Source organism: Pseudopodoces humilis, chromosome 19, assembly GCF_049639895.1.
Source record: "Pseudopodoces humilis isolate 2021_Gansu_Grassland_sample_001 chromosome 19, ASM4963989v1, whole genome shotgun sequence".
In the NCBI taxonomy this organism is placed as follows: Eukaryota; Metazoa; Chordata; class Aves; order Passeriformes; family Paridae; genus Pseudopodoces; species Pseudopodoces humilis.
In genome coordinates, this window is record NC_142218.1 from 940,241 (window position 1) to 964,665 (window position 24,425).

General features: G+C 56.4%; 1 protein-coding gene across 1 annotated transcript; it reads left to right on the top strand.

Moving 5' to 3' along the window:
- Positions 1-390: 390 nt before the first annotated feature.
- TP53INP2 (tumor protein p53 inducible nuclear protein 2) lies at positions 391-22,936 on the top strand. The gene is made up of 4 exons (XM_088064456.1): positions 391-596; positions 10,281-10,609; positions 13,718-14,027; positions 15,480-22,936. The coding sequence occupies exons 2-4, from the start codon at positions 10,486-10,488 to the stop codon at positions 15,724-15,726; spliced, it is 681 nt and encodes a 226-aa protein (XP_087920582.1). The 5' UTR covers positions 391-596; positions 10,281-10,485; the 3' UTR covers positions 15,727-22,936.
- The last annotated feature ends 1,489 nt before the right edge of the window (positions 22,937-24,425 follow it).

Sequence of the window (24,425 nt, forward strand, 5' to 3'; positions counted from 1 at the left end):
AGCCTTTCCCTTTTCGTCCCGCGTTCCTGGAGTCCCTCGCCCGGGACTCCGCCACCTCCTGGTTCCGTGGCACAGCGGAACCGGAGCGGAACGGGAACGGGAACGGGAACGGGAGAGGAACGGGAACGGGAACGGGAACGGGAGAGGAACGGGAACGGGAACGGGAACGGGAGCGGGAACGGGAGCGGGAACGGGAGCGGGAACGGGAACGGGAGCGGGAGCGGGAACGGGAGCGGGAACGGGAGCGGAGCGGAGCGGAGCGGCCCCGGCCCCTCCCGGCTCCCCCCAGACCCCGCTCCCCACCCGGGACCCCCGGCCCGGGCCCCGCCCTCCCTGCGCCCGCTCCCATTGGCTGCGGCTGCGGTGGGCGGGGCATCGCTGTGACGTCACGATCAGCTGTCGGAAGGTGCCGATTTGTGCGGGGGAGCGGCGGGCGCTCGGCAGAACCGCGGGGTCCGCACCGGCACCGGCACAGGCACAGGCACCGGCACCGGTACCAGCACCGCCACGGCCACCGGCACCGGTATCAGCACCTCCGCGGCCACCGGCACCGGCACTACCTCAGCGCCTTCTGCCGCCCGGGACACGCAGGGCCGGTGAGTCCCGCGGGACACGGCCGGGGCCGCGCGGGTGGGCTCGGTGGGCTCGCAGGGCCCGGGCGGGGGGGGCCGGCGGGGGCGGCCCGGGACCCCTCGGCTCCGGCCCCCCCGCGCCCGTTGTTTGTTTCTTCATCACCGGATTAAGATTGGCGGTCGTTCCGCGCTCCCATTGGCTGCGCTCTGGTGACGTCGCCTGATTTGCATATGACATTGAGACGTCACAGCGCTGCCCTGTCCCGCCGTGACCCCCGGGCCGGGGGCGGTGGCGAGCGCGGCACCGGGGCCGTGCTGCCCCCGGGTCCCGCCGTGCTTCCCCCCCGGGTCCCGCCGTGCTTCCCCCCCGGGTCCCGCCGTGCTTCCCCCCCGGGTCCCGCCCTGCTTCCCCCCCGGGTCCCGCCGTGCTTCCCCCCCGGGTCCCGCCGTGCTTCCCCCCCGGGTCCCGCCGTGCTTCCCCCCCGGGTCCCGCCGTGCTTCCCCCCCGGGTCCCGCCGTGCTTCCCCCCCGGGTCCCGCCGTGCTTCCCCCCCGGGTCCCGCCGTGCTTCCCCCCCGGGTCCCGCCGTGCTTCCCCCCCGGGTCCCGCCGTGCTTTCCCCCCGTCTCCCGCCGTGCTGCCCCCCCGGGTCCCGCCGTGCTGCCCCCCCGGGTCCCGCCGTGCTGCCCCCCCGGGTCCCTCCGTGCTTCCCCCCCGGGTCCCGCCGTGCTGCCCCCCCGGGTCCCGCCGTGCTGCCCCCCCGGGTCCCGCCGTGCTTCCCCCCCGGGTCCCGCCGTGCTTCCCCCCCGGGTCCCGCCGTGCTTCCCCCCCGGGTCCCGCCGTGCTTCCCCCCCGGGTCCCGCCGTGCTTCCCCCCCGGGTCCCGCCGTGCTTCCCCCCCGGGTCCCGCCGTGCTTCCCCCCCGGGTCCCGCCGTGCTTCCCCCCCGGGTCCCGCCGTGCTTCCCCCCCGGGTCCCGCCGTGCTTCCCCCCCGGGTCCCGCCGTGCTTCCCCCCCGGGTCCCGCCGTGCTTCCCCCCCGGGTCCCGCCGTGCTTCCCCCCCGGGTCCCGCCGTGCTTCCCCCCCGGGTCCCGCCGTGCTTCCCCCCCCGGTCCCGCCGTGCTGCCCCCCCGGGTCCCGCCGTGCTGCCCCCCCGGGTCCCGCCGTGCTGCCCCCCCGGGTCCCGCCGTGCTGCCCCCCCGGGTCCCGCCGTGCTGCCCCCCCGGGTCCCGCCGTGCTGCCCCCCCGGGTCCCGCCGTGCTGCCCCCCGGGTCCCGCCGTGCTGCCCCCCCGGGTCCCGCCGTGCTGCCCCCCCGGGTCCCGCCGTGCTGGCCCCCCGGGGCCCCCCGTGCTTCCCCCCCGGGGCCCGCCGTGCTTCCCCCCCGGGTCCCGCCGTGCTGCCCCCCCGGGTCCCCCCGCGCCAGGCCCTGCTGCGCCTGTTCTCAGCACGAAACGTGCCTGTGCCTCCCCCCGGCATGCTTAGACGGTCTTCGGGTGCAAAACGTGTAGTTTTGGAAAAAGGAATGCGAATATATAAATATAACTATGTGTCAATATATGAAATATGTCGTAGAGTCACAGAATGAGTCGAGTTGGGAGTGACCTTAAAAATCATCTCGTTCCAACCCCCTGCAGGGGGATGTTCTGGCAGGGACACCTTCCTATACTATATATTATATACTGTATAAAATACAGCATATATAGTATACTATATATAAAAAAAAATCGTGTTAAGAATGTGAATAGATTAAAATCTCTAATACAGAAAATTATTCTATATTTAACTTATTTCTAGTAAATCCTGGTGCTTTGGATTTAGGTCCCTCTGTCTTTAGATCTCAGTTGTCTTTGTAAATGCCACCAGTTTTAATGAGATTCAGACGAACGCTTTGGTGTTTTTATTGAGTTAATTGTGCTGCCCGGGAAGGGGCCAGGCGTGGCAGGGGGAGGCTGCTGGCAGTGCCAGGCTCAGGTTTGTGCGGTGGGGCAGCTCCACCACATCCCAGGACGCTGAACCCAGGAGTCCCTCGGGTACCAAACACAGCATCTCCTTCTGCTATTGCTGCTCCAAGGGCACCTCCTTTGGGACAGCTCAAAAAAGTCTTAAGTCCTAAAAGGGCAACTTTCCTTTGGATTTCATGTCTCTCACCTCAGCTTGGCTGAGCCTGGCAGGCCCTGGAAACTAATCCTGCTCCCTTCCGGAGGAACTCATTGTGGAAAAACTTGGACTTTGTTGAGTGCAGAAATGGGTTAAAAAGGGCATTTTTGCTGTTTTATGCATATACATTTACATATTTGTGTAGGGAAGCTCCGGCCCTGTTCAGAGCACCTGAGCAAAGAGACTGGCACCCTGGCATCCCAAAACAGTGGATTAAACTGTCTCCATTGAGCCCAGCAATAGCCAGTGCTGAAGTGGCACCAGTGAGGGCTGAGCTGGGCAGGTGCCAAGTGCTGTTCCTTGTTTTACTGGGGTAGGAAATCATCCCAGAAACCCTCCCAGAAACAGGTGTTGGGCTCTGGTACAGGACTGTGCTGGACCTCCTTTCCCACCAGGTTTAATCTACAGAGTGCCAAGAATTATGTTGTTTTGCTCTAAAATAAATCTTTCCTTTTATATTTCCTCCCCCTCCCCAGATACCCCCCCATTCTCCCCCCTCAAACAACAAAGCTACAATAAAAAAAGACAAAAGCTGTCTGCTGTAGCTCAGTGTCACTGTTGGGAACCCATTGCATCAAACTGCTGCTTATCTGGCTGAACAAAAAAGCAAAAACATGAAAATTTTTCCCCAGATAATGAAATGGTAACACCTGCTTGTAATAAGATTGGAAACCCCTGTGGCATAAACTTGTATCTAAGGGGTTTTTAATGTTGACTGCACAGCAAGTCCTGCTCTGGTCAGGGGGGCCCTGAGTGGGCTTGGGGGGAGCTGCTGGGGAGCTCGGGGTTCTTGAGGTGTCAAAGTCCAGAGTGCCAGGTCCTGTTCAGTTTCTGTGATTTATGGAGGCAGTAAGGGTGGGCTGCTCCCCTCCCAGTGTGCAGCTCCTCGGGCTCCTCACTCCTTGGGGTGATTCATCCAGTGAATCCCAGAAAGGAAAGTTCTAACATTTCATAGCATAGCTTGTGGTAAATCTAAAATTTCCTGGATTCTGCCAGCCACTGGCAGATTTTCCAGGACTGTGTGTGGTGACATCAAACAGCACAAGGTCACATTTGCCCTTGGGGTAAGGACCTTCCTGCAGCAGTGACACAAGAGCCTGCATGGATGCAGAGACCAGCTCCGGGAAAAGCATCTCCTCATTCTGCAGGGTCTCCCTCCTTCAGGAGGTTCTGGAGGAGCATGTGGGAACTCCAGTCCCTGCTGAGACCATGAACTGGCTGAGGAAAGCCCTTCCAGGTCCTGTCTCAGTCTGCCATTAATAAGAAGAGTCTCATGATTAAGAATTTCCTGGGATTTTTCAAACTGCTTTCTGCCTTCTCCCCCTCTGCTCCACTGATCTGCCATGGAAGAGGCTCTGGCTGTGACTCAGCCTCTGTTTTGCTGGAATCAGCCTGTCTGTGCCAGCAGCACCTCGGGGTGCAGCTCTGCCCCTGTGCCCAGGGCTCTCTGAAGGGAATCCCATCAAGGGGCCTGCTGGCAAAGCAGCAGGATCAGCTGGACCTGTAGTACAGTTGTTGTGGGACCAAAGGCGTTAATTCAGCCTGGCCAAACTGTCCTGAGCAGGTCCCTGCCAGCTCTGTCCCTCCCCTGATGGGGATGGGTAGAGGACAGCACAGGGATGATCCACTGGTCATTTCTGGGGTGATGAGCAGAACTCCCCTGAACTGCCCAGCTGCCAAATCCCCTTCTCCTGTGTTTTGTGTTTCTGTGGAGGTTTAGGATTTTCATATGTCCAGCACAGTGAGCCTGTGAAACGCCTGTCTAATTTAGGTAAAATGAGTCGAAAATCCCATTTCCCAAGTGGGCTGAAGGAAGGCACCTGATTTGTACCTCTGCCTCCTGCTGGGATGACTGCGGGGTATTCTTAGCTGTGCCGAGGAAGGACTGCTCCTGCTGCCTGTCAGCAGCATCCCTCCTGCTGCCAAGTATTTATGGAAAGTTTCAGGGAGCCTGTTGCCATTTTCGAGGGGAGTTGCTGTTGTTCTTGCAGACTGTGACTCTTGAGAGCTGCCAGTCCTGTGACACTGCAGCTCCTGCCCCAGCGAGCTCCTGGCGCATCCTGGGGCTTTGCTGCCGATCCTGTTCCCTATTCTTAGCTCCTGGGGTTATTTGCAGCCGCTGTGACTCAGAAAACTAATTATTGTGTCAAGGTTTCTGAAGAAGAAAAAGTAACTTGATGCATTGTGGTTTCCTTACTTCCACTTTAAATTAAATATTTTTAATACCTTCTGGCTTGTAAAAGGCTGTTGGACTTTCTGGAAGGAGTCTGATAAACATAGTTAATTTAGAAACTCATCTGTCCCCAAGTGAGTGTCCCTGGTGGGCTGTCTCCTTGTGCTGGCAATGACTGGAATGGGGTTGATGTGCTGAGTAAGGGGGTTTGTGGAAGCCTGGGAAGGATGGCAGCTGTCCTGTGGTGGTGGTCCCAGCTCTGGCAGGGGACAGGGGGTCAGTGTGTGGTTTCTGGGGCAGCTCAGCCCCAAGGATGTGGTACATTGGTGGTCCCCTTGTGTCCTGAGGGGGACGCCTGGGACACACCTCCCTCATAGATGTGGGGCACCTGCAGACATAGGAGAGCTAGAAGAAGGGTCCTGAAAGGAAGAGAAGTCATCTCCTAGCCCAAACTGGTTCTGTGGGCACCATCTCTGTGTGGTGACAAGGCACAGATTGACTTCAATCCCCTGTCAGGGACACGGTCCCTCCTGCACTGCAGTTCCCATTGAGGCTGCCAGCCCTCCATGCCCTGGTGTGAACGGGGCAAATGTTTGCTGCAGGGAAAGCAGGGGCTTTCCAAGTACCTGGATAAACACCAGAGCTTGATCTGCTACTGGCTGCCCCAGGCAGAGAAGTGCTTGGGAGCTGCAGGGAGGGAGGTGGCACGTGGCCATCCCACTGTCCGGGCAGGAGCCGGCCAAGGAGCCTCTTGCCTTGTGAAGGGCTGAGCAGATCACCCCGAGCCCTCCACAAGGAGCTGATGGAGGAGCTTGGGGGCTGCCAGGGAGGGTCTGGAGCAGCTCAAGGCCAGGAGCTGCTCCCTTCTAGGGGGAGATTGCAGACACACAGACTGGTTGGGGTTGGAAGGGACCTTACAGAGCATCTCATCCCACACCCCAGCCATGGGCAGGGACACCTTTCACTCTCCCAGGTTGCTCCAAACCCTGCCCAGCCTGTCCTTGGACACTTCCAGGGATCCAGGGGCAGCCACAGCTGCTCTGGGCACCCTGTGCCAGGGCCTCAGCACTCCCACAAGGAAAAACTTCTCCCCAGTATCCCATCTAACCCTGTCCTCTGGCAGTGGAAAGCCACTGCCCCTTGTCCTGTCACTCCATCCTGTGTCCCAAGTCCCTCTCCAACTTTCCTGGAGCCCCTTTAAGCACTGGAAGGGACTCTAAGGTCTCCCTGGAGCCTTCCCCAGCTGAACACCCTCAGCTCTCCCAGCCTGTCCCAGAGCTGAGGGGCTCCAGCCCTTGGAGCATCTCTGTGGCCTCCTCTAGACTCACTCCAGCAGCTCCAAATCCCTCTTCTGTTGGGTCCCCAGAGCTGGAGGCAGCTCTGCAGGTGAGGTCACACCTGAGTGGGCAGAGGGGCAGAATCCCCCCTCACCTCTGCCCACGCTGTGGGATCAGCCCAGCACAGGGTTGGTTTTTGGGCTGCCAGTCCCCACGGCCAGGTCACATCCAATTGTCACCAGCAGTACCCCCTGTCCTTCTCCTCCCCAGGGCAGCTCCCAACCCACCCAGCCCCCAGCCCGTGCTGCTGCTGGGGCTGCCCTGACCCAGCTGCAGGACCTTGCACTTGGCCTGGCTGAACTTCAGGAGGTTCACGTGAGCCCACTCCTCCAGCCTGTCCAGGACCCTCTGGTCCTGAATCGACTGCTCCACACAGCTCAGTGTCATCCACAAACCTGCTGAGAGTTTTGGAGATCAGAGCTTCATCCTGCTGCTTTAACCTGAGTGTTTCAGAGGAGACAGGATAAAGTGAGGGGGAAGATGAATGCTCATTTTGGTCCTTGCCTACATTTTGGCCTCGCTCCTAACTTCACCCTTGCAGGTTTGATCCTGAAGGCTTTGCCAGGATCTTCCTGCAGCTCCCTGGGCACCACCATGGGGCTGATCCTGCCACTGTAGCCCACCCATGGCACCAACTCCCTTGCACCAGGAAGGAGGTCAGGGCCACCCCATGTTCCCTAGTTTGGGGGGGGTGATAGCTGGTGGCTTGAATTCTTTGGATAATGATCCTTTAAAATGATCCATTTCAAGTTTTGCTCTTAGAGGAGCTTTTAATTCTCTCCCACTTCCTCCAGAGCTATGGCAGCTGCCTGTGAGCCCCTGTGCCTTAACTTAAGGAGTTAAATTTGGGAGAGGGGACAATCAAAATTAATAGTGTCTGTTGTGTCTTCAGAAAAGACAAGTTACCTCTGGTTCCTGGGGGAACAGCTTTCTACTGTCCTGTGAAGGCTTTTGTCATGATTGAACAAAGGAAAATGAAAAGGTTTTGACCATGTCATTGGTTATTTGACTTTGAGTTTGCTGGAGGATGAGACTCTTGCAGGGGGCTCCCGAAGCCAAGCCTGCAGAGCATGGGAAGCACTCACTGCAGTGAGACATTCCAGGCTGACTTTGCTTAGGCAACAGGGAAAATCCCTGCCTGGCTCAGCCCCTGGCCTGTGGTGGCTGCTTGGGTGCTTTTCTGGGTGACCTTCCCCTGGCAGCCAGACTGGAGCCACTGTCTTCCCCTGTCCCTGTGTGCCAGACCTTGTCCCCAGCTCTGCTCTTGGGTGACATCCATACCTAGGCAGGGGGAAAGCCTGACAATTGCATGAGGTAAGTCAAGAGCATTGACAGTGTCCTCCTGGTGTGGTGGGCTTGGGGCACAGCACAGGGGACCCTGCTGTCCCCAGCCCCGCTGTGTCATCCTCAGGACCTGCCTGGTGACCCTGATCAGCTTTGGCTCAGCCTGGCAATGCCCCAGCTCAATAAGCACTCACCTTGCACTGAGCCAGGGCCATGGATTGGCCTCCTGTGACCCCTGTGCCTGCCCCACGCCCTCCTGCCCGGGCACCTCGGGAGGAACAAGCAGTGGGACACTGGGACATCACCAGCAGGGACCTGGGAGCGGTGGAGTTTCTGCCACAATTAGATATGTAATAAACTTCTTAAATAAATAAATAACATTCATGTCATATTCAAAGATATTTACTGACTAGGCGAGTGCTCAGGCAGGTGCTGGGTTTCCAGGCTGAGATGGTGTGATGGAACCCCGGTGGGGATGGGTGCACATGGACATCCCGTGGGAGGGAGCACATGAGAGTCCATTCAAAGCCCAGCTGGGCACCAGCCCCTCTGCCTGTTGTTTCCCTAACCTCAATTATTGTGCTTTAATGATCCAGCTAAAGGGGGTGTCTGGCTGATTCCATTGATAGCACTGGAGGGTAGCAGAATGGCCGTGGTGGTTGTGGGGTCAGAGAGACAATTCTGCCTCAATTCCCTCCCTGCTCAGTGCCTCCAGGGGAAGCCAGGGACCCTCTTAGGACACAGAGCAGGCAGTCTTCCCTGACCTCCTGTTCTTCCTGGTGAGAGGCTCCACAGGCCTCAGCTGAGCCATCCCAGAGTGAGTGGGAGGCTGGGCTGCCCCCTGAGTGCTGCAGTCTGCAGCAGGGCATGGCTGTGGCTCAGGGTCTGCCTTGGGCCTCTGGGACAACTGGAGTCACCAGGAGCTTGAGACCTGCTCTAGGGACAAGCAGTGTCACACTGCTGCCCTGGCCATGCCAGGGAGGGAGAGCTGGATGTTGCAGGGCTGCTTAATGCTCCATCACTCCCTTCTGCATCTGGGAGTGTCTGAGATCAGAGCCCCTGAGGTCCAGGGGATCCCAACCACGGAGGAGGCTCCTTTGATTTCTCATTTTCTCCATTGTAGAGCAGATGTTGTTCCTCCCAAGGCACCTGAGAAACTGCAAAAGGCATTGCCATCCCACAGGGATGAATAAAAGTGTGCCTGAGCCCCAGAAGTGCCCAGGCCAGCCCCCTTCCCAGGATGCTGGGGCTGGGGAAGCCACTTCACAGGGTGATGGGACTGATGTAGAACTTGACCTGCTGGAGGACTGGGGTGTGTATGGACACATGGTGCCTCCTGTACCCTTCCCATTCCACACTGCCTAGAGCAGATGGAGTTTCCCCTGGCTGGAGGATCACTTAAGCTCCATGGCCCCTTGGTTGACAGGGCCCTGAGCTGGGGCTTTGCCATGAAATGGGGATTTACCCTTTAAATGCACCCACATCAGTGTGCCAAGCACAGCAGCACCCAGATGTCCCCTCTCACTGCACTGAGCTCTCATGGCATTTTATGGCCTTTTAATACCCTTTTAATGTCTCTGGACCAAAAGGCACACAAGTAACACACAAATAACATTCTGCACCTTTTGGCTGCCATTCTGTGCCTTGCCAGGAGCTTGGCAGTCATTAATGAAATTAATTCCCCACACTGGAGGAAATCTGCTTTCCCAGGGATAAAACAGTGATGAGCTGAGCAGAGGTGAAGCAGAGACTCACAAAGGGCTGGGATGAGAGGCTGGATGTGAACAGCAGTGTGTGCTTCCAGCCCAGAGAGCCAACAGCATCCTGGGCTTGTCCCCACAGTGTGGGCAGCAGATGAGGGTGGGCGGGGAATTCTGCCCCTCTCTGCCCTCTCAGGTGAGACTCCCCCACCTGCAGAGCTGCCTCCAGCCCTGGGGAACCAGGAGAAGAAGAATGTGGAGCTGCTGGAGTGAGTTCAGAGGAGGCCACAGAGATGCTCTGAGGGCTGGAGTCCCTCAGCTCTAGGACAGGGTGAGAGGGCTGCAGGTGTTCAGCTGGAGAAGAGGATCCAGAGAGACCTCAGAGCTCTTTCCAGTGGCTCAAGGGGCTCCAAGAGATCTGGAAAGGGACTTAGGAAAAGGGACTGGAGTGACAGGACAAGGGAATGGCATCCCACTGCCAGAGGACAGGGTTGGATGGGATATTGGGAAGGAATTCCTCCCTGTGAGGGTGGGCAGGCCCTGGCACAGGGTGCCCAGAGAAGCTGTGGCTGCCCCTGGATCCCTGTGAGTGCCCAAGGGCAGGCTGGACAGGCTGGGAGCAGCCTGGGATAGTAGAAGGTGTCCCTGCCATGGCAGGGGGTGGAATGAGATGAGCTTTAAGGTCCTGCTCAATCCAAACCAGTCTGGGATTCTGTGACAACACTGTCCTCACCCTGCCTGCTGTGAGGAGCTTGGCATTGCCTGACGTAGGGACAGTGTCTGCTCTGTCCCTGCCAGCTCCTGGGGATGGGTCTCCTGGGCACCCCACTCATGAGGATGGGGACACAATGTGGGGCTTGATGCAGGTGGAGGCTGCAGGGCACAGCACCCAGCCCTTCACTGCTGCTTTCACATACAGCACCAGCTGGGACAGCCCATGGCACAGAGCAGTGCCAGAGCCACCTTTTTGCTGTCCCCTGGAGCCCATCTGAGCCCCTGGGATGCAGGAGGGCCACACTGCCAGCCTGTTCTAATGTTCCTTTTTCTCTCCCTTTTACAGGCCTTTGCACTGAAGCCAAGTGAAGAACCTCACAATTGCACTGCACACCGCCTAGCTCTGATTTCTCTGGCAGCCAAACATCTGTCACTGAGACCTTGAGGGCTCTTTTTCCCCTCCCTGCCCATCTCTCCTGTGTCTGTGCCTGGAAACTGGTGCCCAGCAGTAGCTCTATCTCCCCATCCATCTTGCTGGACCTCTCCCCACCATGTTTCAGCGTCTCACCAGCCTCTTCTTTAGTGACAGCAACACGCCAGAGGGCCTGGAGGAGCCCAAACCCTTTGTTGAGGAAGAGGAGGAGGAGGATGGCTGGCTCATAATTGATCTTGCAGGTGAGGAAAGCAACAGAACTGGCTTCCCACAGCCTCTGCTGCACCTTGTCTCTCCAGAGCTTGGCAAACCCTTGAGATGTCAGCAAGATGAGCTTACACCACATGGGAGCAGCTCTGCCCTTCATCTTTTTCTCCCCTGGTCCCCATGCTCTGCCCATGGTGCCCAGCCCTGTGGTGACTGCAGCAGCCCCTGACCTGCGCCTCCTTTTTCCCTTTCCTCTCCCAGTGATGGTTCTCAACTTTCTGCTGGTGTAGGAGCAGCATCACCATCTCCAGCTGGGGCTGCTGCTGTCCAGCAGCCTGGCAAGGCAGCAGCCAGGGAGATCACCCAGAGTTTTGGTGTGATCCTGCCCACAGAGGGGCAGGGGGGATTGATGGTGTGGGGGGCCCAGCCCTGGCAGGCTCTGCCACCGGCTGCAGCACTGTGCTGAGCTGTGCCCTGGACAGCACTTTTCCAGGAGGAGCCAAGCTCAGCTGCTCCCTGCATTGCCCCTGCTTAAAGCATTCCTGTTCCCCTGGGAGAGCCCAGGCCTAGGGCAGTGCTGGGGGGGTGGGGTTGTCCCTTTGTGAGGGCAGGTGGCAGTGGAGCCTGCCTGTCCCAGATGGGGATGTGCCACCAGGGATCTGGCCATCTTTGGGTCATTTGAGAGGAGTAAATCTCAGCTCCATGGGGGTTATCTTCCCAAATTATTCCCACTGCCCATGCCAAGCACAAGGCATGTTTGGCACCAGATGCCTGTACCTAGAAAACCCACAGCCCCTTCCCAGAGCCATCCAGAGCCCTGTTTGACACCAGCCAGGTGGATTGAATTTCTCCTGTGCAGATCTTCTCCAGCTCTGTTCAGACCTTGGGAGTTTCTGTTGTAGATTGATGACTCAGCCAATTTCAATGATGTTTTTATGACCTTTTCCTTGCAAATCCAGCAGCAATCAGAGACAAACCCTCCTGCCTGGAGCAGGAGCTCCTGATGGCCATGCTCTGCTTTGGTAGCCCCTGGTTGGTTGTGATGTCCCAGCTTAGGGGACCACAGAGGTATCCTGCAGGTTTAGGAGGGTTTTGTCCTCTCTCTTGCAGGCAGCAGGTCTCTGAGCAGATGTTCCCTGCCTGTTCACCATGCTTGTTTTTGTGATTCATGTTGTTAGTTAGGGGTTTTTTCCCCATATGCACTGACCTGGAGAGGGGACCAGAGCAGGGACAAGACTGGGATGGGGGACAGGGACAGCCCCATGCCTGGTGGGAGCTGTGGAGAGCTGCTGGAGGTGATGGGTGCTGTGGCTATGGGCAGCTGTGGAGGCTTCTCTGTCCTCTGGGTGTTCAGGTGGGGTCCTGGCAGTGCCGTGGCAGGGGGTGTTGCAAGGCGGTCCCTGGAGCATCAGCCACGTGTCAGGGCCAGCTGGCAGCAGCTGCAGCGAGCCTAAAGCATGCCAGAAGGAGCCAGGAGCTTCCCCAGCTACAGAAACGATACACTGAGGCCTGATCTGCAGATGGCTCACAGGGGACCAGGGCTTGACTCTGGCACAAAACACTCCCATGTTTTTCCAGTGAAGTCCTTCGGCTCTCGGTGCAGTGCTGGCTTCCAGCAGTCTGCTTGTGAATGCCACCCCACTGCTAATTCAGCTGCAGTCTGTTCCCACAGCAGTCCCTGAACAGTGGGGGACCAGATTCTTTCAGCCCTATTTCTGGGGCTCGAGTTATACCAAACACTCCAAAAACCAAACCCGGAGACTCAGCCCCATCCTTCCCCTTGGAGCTGTGGTGGTCAGCAGCAGCTCCCAGCCTGGCTCCCTCCCAGCAGCAGAGAGGCAGCCTAGGGAGCCTCTGGATTCAGCCTCTGGATTCAGCCTCTGGCAGCCTGGCCATTGCCCTCTGTGTCACAAAATGCAGCCGAATTACTCAGACCTTCCTGGAATGTTTCTGATGCTGCTCTTGCCCCCTTGCTTAGCCTGGCCTTGCTCAGCACCCAGGGAGAGAGCAAAGAGCATTTCCCAGGATGTGGCTGCATCACTGAGGTACTTGAGCATCCCAAAATATTGCTTTGTGACATTAAAACCCACCTGGCAAAGGATGGGCACAGGGCAGTCCCTTGCTCTCTGTGCCCACAGACCACTGTAGTGGGAGTGCTGCTCCAGCTGGGCTGGGTGGCTGTCCCCAGGCTGACAAACAATCTCCTGGCATGTCAACAACTATTAATAGACTGATATCCTCTGACCTGGAGAAAGACATTTTTGTGTTTGCAAGGCCAACTGTGGCCTGTTCTGAGCCCTGGGCTGGGGCATCAGCTGCAGGAGGAGCTGGGGAAGCACTGAGCCAGGAATACCCAGCCCTATCCTCTGTGTTTCTCCACGAAAGAACAGATTCATCTGTGCTTCCTCCTGCTCCCTCACCTGGCTGCAGAGTCCATGGAGATACTGCACTGCCTCCCCCCTCACCAGTTCCCTCAAATCCCCCTGTTGAGTCTGGGAATGAGTGTGAGCACCCCCACTTTTGGTGCATGCTCCCTTCCCACTACAGCACCAGTAATTTCAAGCACAGGCAGCCTAGAAGAGCACCAGCCCAAGTGCTGTTGCCAGGTAGAGATGAGGAAGGGAAGGCATGGGAGGCTGGGGAGGTATCAGCTTCTGGATCAGCCACTCAAAATTTGGCCTCTAACAGGCTGGAGTTGAAGGCACGGTGAAAACCTTTGCTGAAGAATTTATTCCCATGATTTCTTCCAGAGAAAAGGTGTGGACTGTTTTTCTGCTCTGCGTGTGCTTGGTTTCCATGTTTGCTGGGTGGTGTTTGTGAGCACAGGCGTTCCCCGGCCCGGCTCAGGTGCCACCAGAACGGGGAAAGCAGCGGTTTTCACTACCTCAACTTCTCTCCTTTTGAGGAAGGAAAAAGCCCCATTGCTGCAGTGAACCGTGCTGCTCTCCCAGCTCTGTGGTCGGGCTTTTCCAAGCAGACGCGTTTCCCTGCCCGGCGGGGCCCGGTGGAGCGGCGCGGTGGCGGTGGGTGTCTCTCGCACTAACGATGCCCCTTTCTCTCCCCCTCTCCCCCTCCCTCCCCACTGTCCATGGTATGTGTGTGTGTCCCCGCTGTGCCCCGCATGGCTCTGCACCCCGCCCCAGGCAGCCGTGCCCGCCCCGGGCCCGCCCGCCGCTCCCCCGCTGGCGGCTCCGGGCGCCCGGCGCGGCCCCGCCCGGCGCCCCCCGGGCCGCCCCCGCCAGCGGCCGCTTCCCCGGCTCCGGCCGGTCCCTGCTTGATGGACGAGAGTTGGTTTGTCACCCCTCCCCCCTGTTTTACTGCAGAGGAGCCCGGCCCCGACGGCGTGGGGAGCAGCCCCATGGAGGACCTGCTCATCGAGCACCCCAGCATGTCCGTGTACGTCACCAGCACCCTCGAGGTGGATGCGGAGGGCCCCGAGGACCACGCTGCGGAGTGAGTGCGCTTTGGAGGTGTTTGGGGGTCCAGCAGCCCCAGCAGCCACTGAGGGACCGGGGCTGGATGGTCAGTCCTGCCATCCCAAATCCCCACCTACACCCGGGAATGTTTAAACTCACGGACATAGTGAGGCAGTGTCTCCACGCCCACCTCAGGGAACACCCTGCGTAGCTGGCAGGGTGCCCCAGCTGGCACTATGCATGGCTGGCAGCCTTTGTGTCCCAAAATCCCCTGCCAAAGGGTCTCGTTGGATGGCCACGGCTGCGGGACATGAGCTTGGCATTGGGCTGTGGTGGGAGAGGGCTGTGTTCATCTCCCCTGCCCTTAGCAGGGCCTCCGTGCACAGCCACTCCTGCCCATACCAGTGTCACCTGTCACCCTGCCACCTGTCCAGGGGGGGTAACAAAAAATCTCGGGGGGTTTGCATAGGTATCACCCAAGCAAAGCAAACCCAATGGGACAGGGTGGCCCTTGGGCACCGTGGCCCCCTGAAGACCCCTAGGTCCCCCAGGCAGGAGGACCTGCAGCCCCCCTCAGTCCCCCACCTGGCCCCAGAGTGGCCCAGCACAGGGGTATCCCACAGCTGTGGGGAGTGGGACACCACCAGCTTCTCCTTGCCTCAAACCCCAGCTTAGCAGTGGGGAAATTAAATAGAAATGCCCCAAATGGCCCCTTTTCCCCCCCAGGCCTGTGGGTTGGAGCTCTTCACACCCATTCCTGAGGCCACGTCCTGGAGCTGTGGATGGAGCCCCCCAGGGCTGCTCCCCACTGCCCAGCAGCCCCCAGGGAAAACCTGGAGCATGCCCACGCTCAGCCCCAGCTCTGCTGGACAAGCCCTGGCTGCCACCGTGCCATGGGGTCCCTGCTGTCCCCCCAGTCCCAGCCCTCCAACACCTCCCCTGGAGCCCCTCAGTGCAGCAGGGGAGGAGTAAGAATTTGGGGTGAGCTTTGCTCCAGGCCAGGAGACACTGTTCCTGCTTAGGGGACAGCATTCTTAATTAGAGGACAGCATTCCTCCTTGGGGGATGCTATTCTTGGCTAGAGAACACCATTCCTGGTTAGGTGACACGGGCCCTGGCTAGTGGACACCATTCCTGTCTAGGTGACACCATTCCTTCAGGACTTCTCTCTTTCCAAACACTCCCTGTGGGCCAGAGCTTGATATCCAGAGCTTCAGGAGCTCCTCAGTGCTGGAGGGGTCAGAGAAGGGCTAAAGGGAACCCGAGACTAGCCAAGGCTCCGAAGGAGTCGCAGTGGGATTGAGACAGACCGGGCTCCAGGGATTTAGACACAGTGGAGTTGCCGGTGGGGTCTGGGTTTTTTCGGGTGTCGCAGCTGTTCCTGGCTGGAGCAGCGCTGCCCTGGGTGTGCAGGAGAGCCGTGCAGGGCGGCTCGGTGGCCGGGGTTCCCCGGCTGCGGTGCCGGGCGCTGACGGCGCTGTCTCCGCAGGGCCGGCCCGGAGCCGCGGCCGGAGCTGGTGGCCCGGGGCCGGGCGCTGCCGGCCAAGGCGGCGCTGCTGGACAAGGCGGGCCCGGCCCAGCGGGCCCAGCGGGCCAAGCAGCTGGCGGAGCGGCACCGCCTGGCCCAGAAGGCGCTGCAGCGGCAGAACCGGGCCCGGCAGCGCCCGCCCCGCCGCGCCAAGCAGCTCCCGGGAGCCTTCGTCCACCAGCCCTGCCAGCGCCACTGCAACTACTGACCTCGCTCCGCCGCCCTGGGGCTGCCCCGGGCCCGGCCCCGGGAGTGCGGCCCCCGCGGCCACCGGGGACACGGCGGCGGCTTCGCTCCGCACCCCGCGCCCTCATCCTCCCGGAGCCCGGCCCGCGCTCCTCATCCTCCTCCCGCCGCCCTCACCGAGCCCTCGATGCCGTCTGGACCATGACCCCCGGAGCCGCCGGCATGGAGGGTCCCGCCGCCACCCCCGACAGCCTCGACGGCTTCACGTGGGAATTCCCAGTGAAATCAGCTGTTCCTGAAATCCACCCGTTCCCGGTAAAACCCGTTTGTCCTGATAAGCCTGTGACATCAGTGCCTTTCCTCACGTCATGACTCCGTGTACAACCTGGCTGGGATGTCACAGAGACACCGAGCAGGAGTGACAAGAGCAATGAAGCCACAAGATCTGGGATTTTTAGGAAAATCTCATCAATGACACTAAATAATGCTTCCACCCTGCAAAACCAGCAAATACTCCTCCCTTTCCTTGATTTCCTAGCTACATTTTACCATTATAAGATAACCCCCCCACTGCCAGTCCTGAAGGGGCTTGTGGTTAAAAGCGCTGGTGGAATCTCTGTGGCCGGGTCAGCCAGGCGGCTCCTGGTGCCTCACGGTGTTTTTTTTAAAATCAACCTTAAAAAGAATCTCAGGAATCAAAGCACTGTCCCAGCGCCACGCTGGAGCCCTTGGCAGGAAGGATGGCCAGCCTGGGGTGGCATCACCGTGGCTGGTGGTCCCATCTGGGTGAGCCCCTTCCTCCTGGAGCCAGTCACCTGCCCCAGCCACACCTGTATCCCTATGGATACGCCTGTCTGTGTGTGTGGATATGTTTCTCTCTGTATCTTTACACTAAGAAGAGGCTCTGTTAAGCTGAGGAGTGTTGTCTGACTGGTGTCAGTCCCTGGGAGGGGAGAGGAGGCAGGGATCTGCACAGCTTCCCTGAGGTGGCCAAAGCACGTCCATGCTGGTGGTGAAGAGATGCTGAAGAGGAGGCCAGGGGGAAGAGGCTGATATAAGGACAAAGATGGATCTGGGAGCTACTGCAATGGATCAAGATGGGGCAGGCCTGAGTGAGAGGATTGCTGTAACAGGAGCTGTAACAGAAGCATCTTCTTTCTCCAATAAAAATTGCATCCTTTCCCATGAAGGGCCAGATTCCACTGCTAGGCAACACTAATTTTAAATGCAAATCCCTCCTCTCTCCATGATGGACTCCTTCTGCCTTTAGAAGAACATGGTCCAGGCTTTTCACTGGCTCCAGCACCAGCTGAGACAGCTTCAAATCCAGCAGAAATTTGCTGATCTGCTCCCCGTTCACTCCTTTTAAAAACTGGTTTTGCACCTTGTGCCCTGGGAAAATCCTGCTCATGACCAGCTCACAGCCTGGATTTCCACCCTCTGATACCTCCACAACACTCCAGAAAATTCTGATTTCACCAGAGGTTCTTCCACTCATCATGTGGCATCCTTTAATATCAGCCAGGAATCTCGGTTGAAGGAATTGTGGTGAGCCCGAACTGAGACAGCTGGTAGTTATTGATTCTTTTAATAAGATAAAGCCAAAATGAACTTTCTTAGTAGCAACGGCCCCTAGCTCCGGGCCAGGGAGCCTGGACTGCAGTAGCTGGATGCTGCTGCTCACCTGCAGCATTTCCCCTTCACTGCACTACCTGAGCATTCCCAAAAGCACAGAGCTGGGGAACTCGGTGCCCTCGGCATTGTCCCACCCTCCTTGGGCCTCACCACGACCTCTGTCCCTCGCCAGGCCTGAGACCACACTGAGATCACCCTGTTCTGTCCCTCATGTCTTCTTGGTGGAGAGACTGACATCTCCCGACTCCAAGGGAGCGTTTACATCTTTGACTTCCTGGGCTTCACACTCAATGCCTTTTTTCCCCTGCAGTGATGCCTGGGATGGGCCAGGAGCATTGCAGGGACACTGGCACAGGTGCTGTGACAGCGGGCAGGGGCTGAGCCCGAGCTCCCGGGTGTCTGATGAGGTGCTGCTTTCCCATCCCGCTCTCCCCGTGCTGCTGGATGAGCTGCTGTGGCCACTGGGCAGCAGCATTGGAGGAGGCATTTTCTCTCCAGCCCCAACACACATCAAGAAGCCAAGCACTGTCCAACCCTCAGCTTGGTCTCCATTACAGATTCTCCTCCTGTGCATCTGAGTTGCTGCCAGTTCCTCCAGAGCACTCCAGAAATCAGAGGTTGGCTGTGACCCCTTGTCTGTCCCCTTGGCAGCTCCCAGGGGAACACGCTGGGGGGAGCAGTGGTCCTGAGGCAGATCCTGCCATGTCTCACCTGCCAGGTTCTCCTGTGCCTGCCCGACTGCTGGAAATGTACCCCAGGAGAAATCCCCTATGGAAATCCTCCCGTGCACCCTTCTCTGCTGTGAGCCAGAAGCCCTTGGCTGTGTTCCTGGGGGATTTGTCTCAGCCTGGCACTGCCACCAGCACTCAGCCCCCATTACTCAGCCCCCAGTGCCCATTTCAAACAGGTGATCTTCTTCTTCTTCCATCCTGGTTTTCAGAAGCAAATTCAGGCTCTTTCCGTGCCAGCCTGAGATGTCTTTCATTGCTCCATGTCCAGCCAGCACAGGAGATCAAGCAGAACTATTATCACACTTTATATTCAGAGTATGTTTATAAAGGATTAATAAATTATTAATAATGTTTTCATGAAGAGGTTGATCCAGACCCTAAGCCTCTGGTGGGTCAGCAGAGTGCACAAACCACAGCAAATGAACTCCTGCAAGTCCCCTCTGTTGTTTGCACTCTTGCTATCTATTAACACCTAACACTCACCTGCCAACCCTTGCGAGGCTACTGTCACCCCCAGTGTGACCCATCTCCCTGTGCTCTGCTCAACCTGTGCTTTGCAGAGGACCTGCAGTGTTCTGCTCCTGCCCAGCAGCAAGCACAAGGCCTGGCCTGGTCCCAGGCCTCCTGCCCAGTGCTGCCAGAGCAAGAAAACTCCTTTTCACTGAGGTTTTTTGTCTCCTTGAATCTTAAAACAAATGAAAGGTGCTTAAAAACTGAGAACTTCCTGTGTGTGCACCCATTTGCGTGTTTAGATATTTCACAGCCCAGTGTGGGTGTTCAGTAGCTTGTTTTGGGGTTGGATTTTTTAGGGGTTTGTTGTTTTGGGGTTTTTTTTGCACCCATCATTTGTGATGTGCTGTGAGGTGTTTCTGATTGGAAGGTTCTGGTTTGCAGGGAGCTCTTGGGCTGCTCCTGCTGGGACAGGTGGGGTGTATTTTGCTTTCTTTTCTGTGCTTGTGTAGGGGGAAACTACAGCATGGGCTCAGGGACAAACCAATCTGCTGGGGACTTAAAAAATGTCCTTTTCCCAGGCTTCTGTGTTACAATGTGGGGTTTGGTTCTAGGATGCTGCAGGGATGTGGCTCATGGTGGTGACAGGAGCTGCAGGGTGCTCTGACACTCCTGTGTGGAAAAGAAATTGTGGCCATTTGTGGTGGGATCATTCCTGGGCTGCAGTCCCTCTTCATTCGTTCATGCCCTGAAAATTCACCTTCACAGCTGAATGGGGCTGGTCCCTTTTTAGACTGGCTTGTGAACAACCAGGTACGGATTTTCAGCACTGAGCATCCTAGGCTTTGAGAAGTGCAGCAGAGCTGTGTGTAATGGCCTGACCCACCACACCACACCACTGAGGTCAGGAGACAACCAGGATGGGGGAAGCCATCGAAATGATCACCTGGAGAAATGGTGATGCAGGCAACTGAAGGAAATTTATGTATTTCTTGCAATGAAAGCATAAAAAAGGGAAGAATTCCCAGTGGAGAGACCTGGGTAAATCCCTATTCAGTAAATGCCAGCTTTGCTGGGCAGTGTCAGTGCTGGGCTCAGACACCTGAGCTGTCTCCAGCCCTGTACTGGACTTGCAGGCTCAGGGACAGCAGGGCACTGGGGCAGGCTGGGGCAGTGCACGTAAGATCCCTTATGGAGGGAAGAATCTTCCCACCACTGAAGCCCCCATGGTGCGGGGGTGTCTTCTCCAAGTAAGATTTCATCTGATTGCCTGGTTCTGCTCTGGCTGCCCTGCCCCAGTGTGAGGAATGAACCCACAAAGTGTGGCAGGACCAGGAGGGACAGCCCTGCTGGAGAAGTGCCACCTCTTGGGATGCACCAGAGCCCCCCAGTGCCCCCAGGCCCCCAAGGCTGGGCTTGCTGCACTGGGCAAGGCCAGGCTGTGGCCACAGCACACTCAGGACCCTCACTGGCAGCCACAACAAAGTTCTCACACTGAATTCTGGCTCTTGTTTGGCACTGAGGCTGGAGGGATGCCAAGAGAGAGGGGCAAAAGTCCTCCTCACCTGTTGCTCTGAAACTTGCGCTCACAAATGTTCTTTCTAAGAAACCCTGCTGCAAAAGCTTGGTCTGAAAGGAAAATTATTCTTTCCATGGGAGTCCACGTTTCCTTCTCATTGTGGATAACATAAATGCATGGCTCATTCCAAAGATCACTATTGTGAGAATCTTCTCTCTTTAGGCATGTTTCTAATCAATAATTTTACATTTACATCATACTAGTACTTCTTCCTCTTCTATTCAGCCCTACTGGGGAGCAAAATACCCACTTAGATGTCTTATCACACCAGTAAGAAAAAAAAAAAAAAGGATGAAAAAATACTCCAGTGAGGTCTAGGCTTGAGTCCCACAGCCTTGCAGTTGCCCCTCTGGATCAGTATCAATTCCATTGCCCTGCATAAAGTGGAAATTAAACTTTGTGTGAATTTATTGAAAAACAAGTGAGTCCCCAAAGATCAAACATCACATAATTAGGAAACAGTAAGAAGACAAAGTCACCTCAAGTCAAGAGAAATGGTTCTCAGCATATCTCAGAAGGCAGCACTGAGCCCCACTGCCCTGGCAATGGCTGGTGGCAGTCCTCGAGTCTTCCCTGAGTCTCGGGCTTCAAACCAGAGGCCATCCACGTCCAGCTGGTGGCTTGGGAGTCCCACCACTCCCAGCCTCCAGTTTGCTGCTCCTCCTTTGCTGCATGCACTCAGCAATAGCTGCTGGTGGCAGGAGGGAAGCACCAGCACCCCAGCATTCCCCCAGCTTCTCAGACCTTCTCCCCCAAGCCCTTCTCCACCACTGGACTGTGGTGACTTCCCCAGCACAGCTGCTGGCAGGGACCAGAGCCTTAGGAGGGACACCCACGGCTCCGGCAGCCTCTCCCTCCCAGGGGACTGCCACAGGCAGACCCACAGGAACAGTCCTTAAAAGGGGCTGATCCCCTCAGGGCTTGTCTTCTTCAAGGTGGAGCTTTCCATCTCTCAGATCTGCTCCATCCGAAGTCAGTAATCTCCTGTTGTCCTCACGGGCTCTGTCCTCATCCCGTTCCCATCACTGCGGCTGCCACGAGTTGCTGAATGCGGCTGTAGGAGCTGGATGCAGCGGTGGGAAAGGCTCTGCCTGCCTGGAGAATCCCTTCTTTGCTGAGAGGTGTCCTCACACTTATTGGAGATGCCACCTTCTCTTTGCTCATCTCCAGCATCCCAGAGCAGTCCCCAGCCGTGGGCTCCAGACACCTTTGGGCAGGAGGTCTCCTGCTCCATCGATGCATCTCCATCAGCCTTTCTTTTTGCTTCTTGAAAATGTTAGTCCTTAACTAAACCCATAACCCTCACCTTAGAGGAATGAGGATGACAAGGAAGAGCATAGCAAAGGTGGCTCTTATGTGTGATTGGCTTTTCAGTTCTTCTGTGCAGAGTGGTGACACCCAGGTGTGTCCCTGTCACTTCCCCTGAGCTGACACTCCTGGGCTGGCAAGGGGATTGCTTTTCCAACCCCATATTTTGTACAGGGATGCTTGCCCCATGCTCCAGAGCACAAAATGAGCTGCAAAGCTTTGACTCTGTTGTAGCTAAACCTGAAAATCCTTCTCTGACCCTATTCTGTTCCATGGTGGGGCGGGGGGAGGATTGTGTTCTCTGCAAAGGGAGGGGGAAACAGCACAGTAAATTCTACGTGTAGCTTAAAAATGGGTTGTACATGGGAGCCCAAAGCTCCTCTGCTCTTCCACATTCACCTCATGTACCCTTGCTGGGGAGCCACGAGCAGCTGTGCCCAAGTCTCACTGAACTGTTGTGCTCGGCTTTATGCTTCAGGAACTCTTGGGATGAGGGAGCAGCACAAGGTGTAGCAGTAAACCAGTGAAATTTCCTCTTGTGTCAGAACTGTTCTTGTACAGAGCCACCAAGCACTGCAATATTCTATCTGTATGTATCCACCTCGGTATCTACTTGTGAAACTCATGCCCACACATTACCCTCCCCTATGTGGGACTGGCTGTTACATGTGCCTTCACCCTTTTTCATGGTTTGGCATCTTTTTTTAAACACAATTACAGAACTTGAATAAATCACTGAACTGCAGTTACAAGTCCTATGCAAGAGGTGACCAGGGAGTCAGTCAGTTTTCGATATTTCTGTGTTTCTGTGTTGTTTTCAAAGTCACTGTGGGGTTTTTCAGAGAAGCCCAACAGAATGAATGTCCCAAAAAGCAGGTTTGGGGTTTTTTTTGGGGTTTTTTTTTTGTTGGTTTTTTTTTTTTCCCTAAAAACCATTTAGCATTTTGGATATACTAAATCTCTAAGGCAGCTTTGAAAAGCTCTAAATCCCAGTTGCTGACCGGGCTGTGCTTGGGGAGCGAGCAGGAGCAGGAGCAGGAGCAGCAGGATGGAGGAGCGCCAGGACAGATGGCTGTTCCATGCTTGGAAGAGGTTGCCTTAAACCTTCCCTGAAATGCCCTGGAGAACGTTCCCGTGCCCTCCTGCCCTGTGCCTGGGCTCTGCCTTACACGTGGCACAGCCACTGGGGATCCTGGAGAAGAGGGAAAAAGCAGCTTCACGTTTTGTACATCACAGCTGTAGGACTGAGACCTCGTCTGGAACTCGAAGCTGACAAAATCCGTCCTTTTTGTGTGTTACGTGTTCAGTTGGTGCAAGCAGGGTTTGTAGGGAAGGGGTGTCTCCTCCTGGTAGGACATTGTGTAAACATTTGAGTGTTGACTGCCTGGGATACATTGTGTAGTGTGCCTGTGTGTGTGTAACCTGGTTTTGGTTGTTAGGTTGTAATGCTGTCTCTTGACTGAAAAAAAAAAAAAATCTAATATAAAGAAAAATCACAATAAATAAAAATTATATATATTTAAAAACTATTTTTGTGTATTCCTCTAAAGCTTGAAGTCTGTCTGCAAAATGCTTTGGTTTTTTAAAAATGCTTTTAAAAATCAATGGTGTGAGAGACAACAGAAAAACATCCCCTTTGAAGACCCTTGTCACACAGGAGAGGAGATGGCACAGGCTGAGGGGTTGGAGGGGATTTTTTCCCCCTCCCCATTACCAAACCTTACAACTCAGCAGATAATGACAGAGCTAAAGCAGATGTCAATTGTCCTGAGAAAATCCCAGATCAGCCAATCTCTGCAGCATCAGCTGTTTCTCCAAGCACTGAGATGTTCTCAGTACCCAGGGGAGGCAGAGATGCCTCCAAGGTGATCAAAGTCTTGGAGAGGAGGAGAGGCTGAGAGCTGGGATTGCCCAGCCTGGAGGAGGTTCAGGGAGATCTGGTTCTGTGTGTGGCCTGCTGATGAGGGGAGTGCAGAAAACAAAACTGGAACATTCTCAGTGCAGGGACAGGGTGAGAGACACAAATTGAAGTAAAAATATATAAAAAAGAGAAATTTCACTTAAACATAAGAAAATGCTTTTTCATTGCAAGGGTGGTTGGCCACAAGAGCAGGCTGAGAGGTTGAGGAGTCTTCATCCTTGGAGATACCCAAGATGGGAGGAGACATGGCCATGAGCAGCTTTGGGCAGCAGTGGGATGGGGCTTGCCCAGCCCAGTGGTTGTGCCAGCTCCTCCAGCAGAGCCAAGCTGAGGAGATACCCATGACCCCTCAGCTGCTGGGAAAAGCACTTCAAAGAAATGTTAGACTAGATATTGGGAATGAAAAAAATAGCTGGGAGTGAGCTTTTGTAGCTTTGATAAACCTTCTTATGGAAAAACCAAATTTGGCAGCTGGTGTTAAAGCCTAGGGTTATTTGGGATGGATGGAGCTCAGGATGTCCAGTCCAACCTCCTGCTCACAGCAGGGAAAATACTGAATTCAGACCACATTGTACAGGGCTTTGTTCAGCCAATGCTTGAAATTCTCCAAAGAGAGAGATCCTGCCACTGCATCCCAGGGGGAATCCTTTCTTCTGCTCAGTCAGAACCTCCTCTCTTTCCATTTATCCTGGTGGTGTCTGTCCCTTTCTCCCAGCTCACATCTCTATAAAATCCTGGCTCCACCTGCTCCAGAGCACAAAAGGGCGATGTTGGCCAGATGTTCCAGCCCCAGGACATCCTGGTGGCCCTCTCTTGTGTCTCCTCTGCATTCTCAACATCTTGTGGTTGGGTGGGAGGTGGAAACCAGGTCCATTCCGGATCCCCAAATGCCAAGGGGTGTGATCACTTCCCTGCCCCATGGGCTGCCCTCCCTGCACCCAGCCTGGCTCAGCTCTCCTCCAGGGCTTTGGGTGTGAGCTGCTCCAAAGTCCTGCACCACTCAGAGGACAAAGACAAGGACCCTTTGCTCCTTCTAAGGCTCCTTCCCAGTGATAGGATTTTGCAGTTCTTCTTTTCCAAGATCCATGTAAATGGTG